At 53.1% G+C, this 7,671-nt stretch overlaps 1 protein-coding gene across 2 annotated transcripts; it reads left to right on the plus strand.

Moving 5' to 3' along the window:
• Positions 1 to 2,792: 2,792 nt before the first annotated feature.
• Positions 2,793 to 6,637, plus strand: SELENOW (selenoprotein W). Of its 2 annotated transcripts, none has more exons than XM_057534200.1 (6): positions 2,793 to 2,950; positions 4,466 to 4,490; positions 4,596 to 4,649; positions 4,850 to 4,924; positions 5,031 to 5,129; positions 6,204 to 6,637. In XM_057534200.1, the coding sequence occupies exons 1-5, from the start codon at positions 2,904 to 2,906 to the stop codon at positions 5,109 to 5,111; spliced, it is 282 nt and encodes a 93-aa protein (XP_057390183.1). In that variant the 5' UTR covers positions 2,793 to 2,903; the 3' UTR covers positions 5,112 to 5,129; positions 6,204 to 6,637. The 2 variants fall into 2 exon arrangements, with proteins under 2 accessions (XP_057390183.1, XP_028018882.1); XM_028163081.2 differs by having other exon boundaries at positions 6,240 to 6,637.
• Positions 6,638 to 7,671: the final 1,034 nt, after the last annotated feature.

The following is a 7,671-nucleotide window of genomic DNA, read 5'->3' on the forward strand; positions in this document are numbered from 1 at the left end:
CAGCCCTAAGCCCAGTCAACAAAACAGCCTCTGAGCATCTGCCCTGTGCCCAGCCACTTGCTGGGTGTGCTGAGAAAACATCAGACCTGGGACAACCAGAGTGGTTGGGGCGGTGTTGGGGGACCCCCACAGGGACCCTGGCCAGCCTGCGGGGTTTGGGTGGCCTTCCTTGAGGACAGCATTGTTAGAAGATAATTTTGGGGAAAAAAGGGAAGATCATGACTCATACAGATCTAAAAGTGAACACATGTTAAAGATTTCACTTAACACTGTGAGGTGTTATAACTGGTTCAAAGGAAAATCAACGAACAGACGCATTTATAGATCAGGAATATTGAAACAAAAATGCAAATAGAGGCAAAACATTTGGGGGGGTCTTATGGTCTGAATGTTTGCGTTCCCCCGAAGATGATGGTATTAGGAGGTGGGGCCTTTGGGAGGTGCTTAGGTCATGAGGGTGGAGCTCTCGTGAATGAGATTGGTACCCTTATAAAAGAGACCCCAGAGACATCCCCTGCCTCTTCCATCAGGTGAGGACACAGTGAGAAGGTGGCAGCCATGAACCAGGAAGAAGGCTCTCACTCAACCATGCTGACACCTTGATCTTGGACTTTGAAGCTTCCAGAACTGGGAGCAATAAATTTCCGTTGTTTATAAGCTCTAAACTGTAGTATTTTGTTATAGCAGCCCAAACAGACTAAGGGAGAGAGGGTTGTTGCTCCACCAGACAGAATTCATTTGCATGCCTGTACAGAAGAATTATTTTGTACTGCCATCACTTATGTACAATTTATGGAGTTGTAAAACAGAACCCCATAGAACCAGATAACTCTGAATGGCTTGTTACAGGCTGAATTATGTCCCACCAGAATTCATATGTGAAGTCCTAACCCCCAGTACCTCATAATGGGACCTTATTTGGAAACAAGGTTGTTGCAGATGTAATTACTTAAGATGAGGTCATACTGGCATAGGGTGGGCCCTAATCTAAAATGACTGGGTCCTGGGAATTCCCTGGTGGCAAGACTCCACACTTCCACTGCAGGGGGCATGGGTTCGATCCCTGGTCAGGGAACTAAGATCCCACATGCGACGTGGCATGGCCAATAAGTAAAATAAAATAAAGATAAAATAAAATAAAATAAAGTAAATAGGGAAATTTGGACACAGACATGCACACAGGGAGAGGGCCATGTGAAGTTGAAGGCAGATATTGGGTGATGTACTTAGAAGCCAAGGAACACCAAAGATTGCCAGCAAAACACCAGAAGCTAGGAGAGAAGCATGGAACAAATTCTTTCTCACAGACGTTAGAGGGAACTAACCCTGCTGACACCTTGATCTCTGCCTTCTGGCCTCTAGAACTGTGAAATAAACTTCTGGGGTTTAAGCCACTCAGTTTGTGGTACTTTGTGATGACAGCCCTAGCAAACTAATACAGATGTAATATGGAGAAGGTATAATTTATCACGACACAAAATTTTCCCTACAATACGTTGGAGCTGATTTCTGGAGGATAAGCAGGGTCAGGCAGTAGGAGAGGGTAGAAACAGCATGTGCAAAGTCCCAGAGGCAGGTGAGGTCCCTAATTCCACGTGGCTAAGGCACTAAGAGAGGGGCAAGAAGGGAACAATGGGACCAGTCACGGGCAGAGCATGCTAAGGCTTGGGGTTCTTTTGCTTGTTTTCTTGGCCAAGCCGGGCGGCTTGCGAGATCTAAGTTCCCGCACCAGGGACTGAACCCCGGCCACAGTAGTGAAAGCCCGGAATCCTAACCACTAGGCCACCAGGGAACTCCAAAGGCTTGGGTTTTTGTTCTGAGGACCCTGGAAGCCTGAAAAAGACCTCTATTTATGGGACACTGACTAGCCCAGCCACATGTTATCTGCTCTACATCACAGGCTCATTATATCGTCCCAAGACCACTGAGATCACCTCGAGGACACACAGCCAGCAAAAGAGGTGGGATGGAACTTGAACCATGTCTGCCAAGTGCCCCGAGATGTCAGGGTCACAGCAGGTGAGGACCGGCGGATCAAAGACAGAAGCTGCGGTGGGAAGACCTCGGGCAGAGCTAAGGGCAGGGACTTTGTCTATTTTTTCACTGCTGTATCTTCGGAACCTATGACTGCAGGTGGGTACCCAGTACGTATTTGTTAGATGGGTTAATATTCTCTGAAGGCGATTGTGCCCATCTTCCGGAGGAGGAAACTGAGGCTCAGAGAAATGAATCGCGCCCTAAGCCTTTAACTCAGCTGCCAGCTTCCAGCTGCCAGCACTTTCCATGAACACCTTGCCACAGAGAGGGCTGGAAGGCGCAAAATGGGGGGGGGGGGGTGCCAAGCTGATCAGGCGGCGCCCGGGTGCGGATGCCAGGCTTTAACAAGGCAGCAGGGGCCCTGGAGAACTCACTGGAAACCCCAGCTTCAGGGGCTGCCCTGAGTACCCCAAATCCTTTCGGACACGGCCCTCTCGGCCTCCCCGCCCCCGCCCCCGCCCCCCAGGTCCTCGCTGCAAAACAACCGCCTGCGCTCGCACTTCCGTTTCCTCCTAGTAACAGTTGGCCCTGAATCCCCGCCCCACGAAGCTATACCATTCCAGCCCGGAGGGGGAGATCCGGGAGGGGGCGCGCAAAGGCTTCTCCCGGGACCCCCTCTGCCGGCATGCTCCCTGGCCTCACAGGGCGAGAGGAGGGAGATTTGCGTCGGACCCTCAGGGTGGTGGTGGGCCGCAGGGCCCCCCTCGTCCCCGCTGTGGGGTCTTTCTCCCCTCATCCACCCCCCCCCGGCGTTGGTCCGCTCTGTGGAACGCCGAGTACCAGGCCTCTCTGCGCATGCTCCGCCTCGGGGCGCCTACCCTGCATTTTCTCGCCGGGGTGCGGACCGGGTGTTAGGACTGTAGCGGATGCTCCGATCCGGAATCATGGGTGTTCCCGTCCGAGTCGTCTATTGGTGAGCACGAGGGCCGGAGGTCCCCTCTTCGAATCCCGCCCGGGCCCCGCCCTGTCCTGGCGGAGCCGGGCGCTGGGGGCGTCGGGGGCAGGACCCATGGGGATCCTTCCACTGGGAAAAGGATTCCGTGGGGGAGGGAAACAGAGGGCGTTGATTTCTCTGCCCTCGCCCCCGCCCCGGTCCCCAGTTTGTAACATTCTAGGCGTCTCAGGTCACAAAAGGTAGAACTGCGACACGTGTGTGTTGTTTTAACCCCCCCCCCCCGATTCCGGGGCTCAGTGTGAGGAGCAGGTGGGGGTCAGTTTGTAATGGGAGAGGAGGTTCCGTCAGCGCTTAGGTTTCCCCTCCCCCAGTACCTGGAACAATCGTGGGGTGGGGCCGGCCAGAGTCGAGAAGGTTCGAGAAGGTTCCGGCGTGCGTTTGGCAAGGACTTGAATGCATACAGTGGATGCCTTCCGCTACTAACCCTAGTCTTTTTCTGGCCTCGTTTTTCCTGTCTGTAGAGGGAGTGATCTTAACGTTACCGCGGAGGGAATGCTGTGTGTTGGGTGTTAAACATTTGATCTGATTGGCCCGTTCAGAGTGAAAAAGTGCCAGGTCGGCAGGCAGTGTTCTGTCCTGTAGACCGCTTGATCGCCCTGGCACCTAGGACTGTGCTGGCATGCACAGGCATGCTGGCCTGTAGGCGCTGAATAAATACATGTTAAGTGAATTTCCTCTCTCGGAAACCCCTTGAGTGGGGGTGTGTGTCTAGCTCCATTTTACAGGTGAGGAAACTGAAGCTGGGAGTGGGGCAGTGGCAGGTCAGTAGCTCGAGGTTCAGGCTGCAGATCACAGATTACCCGAATCTGGGTCCACTGGCTGTCATGTCTGTGAGATGTCCAGAGCGGGTTATGAAAGGCTCAGATCTGTCACAGCATTAGCGGTGTCTCTGCCCGCTTGGTCACGCAGGGGGTGGAGTGAAATTTTGAGGCCCGGGGGGCCTGTGCACCAGACTCCAGTTCCAAAATAGCCTCCCGTGGGGGGTTGGGGAGGCGTTTAGATTTCATCCTCGGGCCTGGCAGGGCCTTGGGGATCCAGGAATAATGGTTTCCCTTGGACGGGCGGGGGTGGGGCTGTTATTTCAGCAGTCATCCTAACCCAGTTCTCTCCATTGTCTCCGCCTCTGCTCTGCCTCATGCTGTGGTCTCTCCTTGTCGCCCCTTGTTTCTGCACCCCCGCTCACCTCTTGTCTCCCTTGCTCTGTGTCGAATTTTCCTCGCGTGGGTGGCTCTCTCCTTCCTGTGTCCCCGCCTCCCCATCTGTGTGCTGCTTCCCAACACTTGGGCGTGTCTCTCGTCTCTCTTGAGGGTGTCTGTGCTTTGCTTGGTTTTGTCATCTGTGTCCCTCTTCATCTCTTCCTGCCCGCCCCCCCCCCCACCCCACTTCCCTCCATCTCTTCTCCTGCCTCTCCCTGGATCCCCACCGTCTCCCTCTCTCTCCTGGGACCCGCTCTCTTGGACACTGTCCCACCAGTGGCGCTTGAGGCTACAAGTCCAAGGTAAGCAGAATGGTCCCAAGAGGCACCCCTGGAAGATGGGGGAAGGGGGGCTAGCTGGCGTGGCTCCTGTGGACCCCTGTTGTGACCTCCCACCCCCTTTTGCAGTATCTTCAGCTTAAGAAGAAGTTAGAAGATGAGTTCCCTGGACACCTGGACATCGTGGGTCTTGGGGATGGGGAAGGAGTCAAACATGGGTCACGTCCGTCCCTCAGCCCTGGGTGTCCGTCCTTCAGCCTTGGATGGCAGCGGGGGTGGTTTGGGTCAGCCCCACCCTTCACCCCCGTTCTCCATTCCTTGGGAAGCTGCGGGTGTCCCCAAGAGGGCATCTCAGCCCTGCCAACACCTCTCCCTCTCCCCAGTGCGGCGAGGGGACGCCCCAGGTCACCGGTTTCTTTGAAGTGTTGGTAGCGGGGAAGTTGGTTCACTCCAAGAAGGTATGTCTGTCTGTCCATTCTGCCCCATTTTGGGCTAGTGGGGTGTTGGGACTGGGGTTGGCATCTTGGTCCCAGCTCATCCCTCCCCTCTTCCTCCCTTCTCCAGGGAGGTGATGGCTATGTGGACACGGAGAGCAAGTTTCTGAAGCTGGTGGCCGCCATCAAAGCCGTTTTGGCTCAGGCCTGATGGGCCCTGAAGGCAGAGGTGAGGGGGACCCAGCTCCTAGACAACAGAATTGACGACTCCTAGTTCCTAATGTACTCCAAACCCAAGTACTAGTGTCCAACACAGTACCAGAACAAGTAGCAATTTCCATGTTGTTCTCTGGATCATAGAACTGCTTTTCCGCACTTTCTGAGCCTGCTTTTCAATTTTCAAGCCTGTACGTTCTAGATGAGCCCCAAACCCAACCTATCCTGGAACTGGGCCCTGGATACTAACCTAGTCCATAACCAAGCTCTGGGTCCTGGCTTTTGAGAGCCTGGAAGCACTTTCTGCCCCCCTCTAAGCTTGAGTGCCAGTTCCCACCCCACGGTGTGCTAGCACTGAGTGTCCTGTGCCAGGATACTGTGGACCCAGGTACCTGCCCCCAGCATGCTTTGCACCAGGAACCTGGTTCTCAAACGCTTTGAACTCAAGTTCCGTTTCTTATCCTCACTAGGGCAGAGTGAGGTTGCTTTCAGTGGGAATTTGGACCCGCAAATTTGAATTAAAGCAGTACAAAAATATGAATGTCTTGCCTCCTGTGCAGGTCTGAAAAGAAGTGAGTCTCCCCAAATTAAAAAAAGAAAATCAAGAATTTCACAATTCCAAAGCTGCATGAGCTGGCGATGTGTGGGCTCTTGCTGTAGGAGGGAGGGGGTGGAGGTGGGGTGCCACCTTTGTGGGGTTTGAGCGCCTAAGGACAAACGGAGCGCATCCCTTGCATAAACACACCATTTGCCACCTCCAAACTGCCAGTAACTCAAAGGCATTTGCTTAAATCAGCACAAGGTTTGCTTGGATTCCAGAGGAGTCCACCAATGGATGATTTCATCTAAAATAAGCAAAAATGGGATTTATGTAAGAGAAAAGAGAGAGGGGAAGAATGATTCTTGTTCGCATGGTTTTTGAGTGCAGTTTCAGGAGTCTCGAGACCACCGTCAAGCTCAGCGATTCTCTTGAAGGACTCAGAACTCAGCAGAGCTGTTTTACTCATGGTTACAGTTTATTACAGCGAAAGCTTAGAGATTAAAGTCAGTGAAGTGACTCCCTTTAATCTGGCCTCTCTCCCTGTAGTCTGAAGCCCCCTCCCCACCCCTTCTCTCTGCACAGTCCAGTGACCTTGGCCCAGCCCCTCTCGGCAGACGCTTCATGACAGGAAGGACTGAAATGTCTCTTGGACGCCTGGTCCTTCCCTGATGTTCTCGCGGCTGCCGGTTGGGGTAGAGATGGACGCCCCTGGTCTTTGCCTGTGTGTGTGGGAGTGTGCGTGTGTCCCCGGGAGTCCAACTTGGCACGCTGGTCCTGCTTCTTCCTTCCTTTCCCCCCCGTCCCTCATCTCCCTGCACCCCCCCCATGTCTTCCTTCTACCCTCTGGTGTTTGGGGTGGTCCTGCTCCAGGCTTCCTTTTCAAGCGGAAGCCGAGAGCGGCATCAGGATGAGTGAGTCTCACATTTCAGCAGTGATTGCAGCGGTTCACAGCTCAATAAATGTTGACGAGGTTAACAAACTGTGCCTGTGTCCACGTGGCTGCATTTTACCCCGGCACCGCCTCCCCCTGCTCTCCAGCCCAGGAAACTAGTGATCTGATAGGTGCACAGCTATAACTAACTTCAGGGTTGAACTTCTCAGTGGTCCCCAAAGCCAAGGTTAAGGTGGCCTCTGGACGCCACCTGGCGCTGCGTGTAACCATCCCTGGTGTAAGTCCTCCAGTGTGAAGTGGGCCCCTGGTTGCTGTGTTCAGGAGAAAGCTGGCAATGATTGGAAGAAAGGTGCTGGGTGGCGTCATAGATTGTGTTTGGGGCCCTGTATTTCACCCCCTCCTCGCGTGTCTGCCTTACCCCCTTTACCGTCCTCACGCTAGAGGTGGCCTGTACCTCCTACCTCCTAACTTTGGGTTTGATCACATGACTTGCTTTGGCCAATGGAATGAGGCAGAAGTAACGGGGGTCAGGTCTGAGCCTGGGTCTCAAGATGCCTTGTTCTGCCGGTGTTGAGGACGCTGGGAAGTGCCTGGAAGTCTCACGGGCCCACTTCCTAATATTTCATGTGACAAGACTGTAAGCGTTACGGGTGACTGGCCACTTGTGTACAAACCACAGTTAATTCACTTTTTAAGAACTCCGTCTTGACATTATCCCAGCTGATTACAGTTGGGATGGGGCCTGAAGATGTGCGTGAGTCCCTGAGGTTTTAAAAACTACCTTTAGGATCCATGTTGTAAAGGGTTAGGTCCTGGCGGGTATTAATAAAGGTATTTTGAAATTTCAAAATTTAAAATAGGTTCTTTCAGAAGTCCTTTCACTGAGGGCCATTGTATCTTACATGCATCTGCGTATCCTGAAAACTTGATTCAAATCATTAAGACATATGAACAAAATTTAGTCTGTATAAAATCCACTAGAATATTTATAAAAGGTGCCCCAAACAGGAGGATGCTGTTTTTGTTTTGACGGCTCTCACCTTCATTGTGGGCTGACAGATTGGGGGCTCTAACAGTCCTCCTACAAAGACTCTGGAAAATACTGTAGCGAATGAACCATGC

This window comes from Balaenoptera acutorostrata, chromosome 19 (assembly GCF_949987535.1).
Source record: "Balaenoptera acutorostrata chromosome 19, mBalAcu1.1, whole genome shotgun sequence".
NCBI lineage: Eukaryota > Metazoa > Chordata > Mammalia > Artiodactyla > Balaenopteridae > Balaenoptera > Balaenoptera acutorostrata.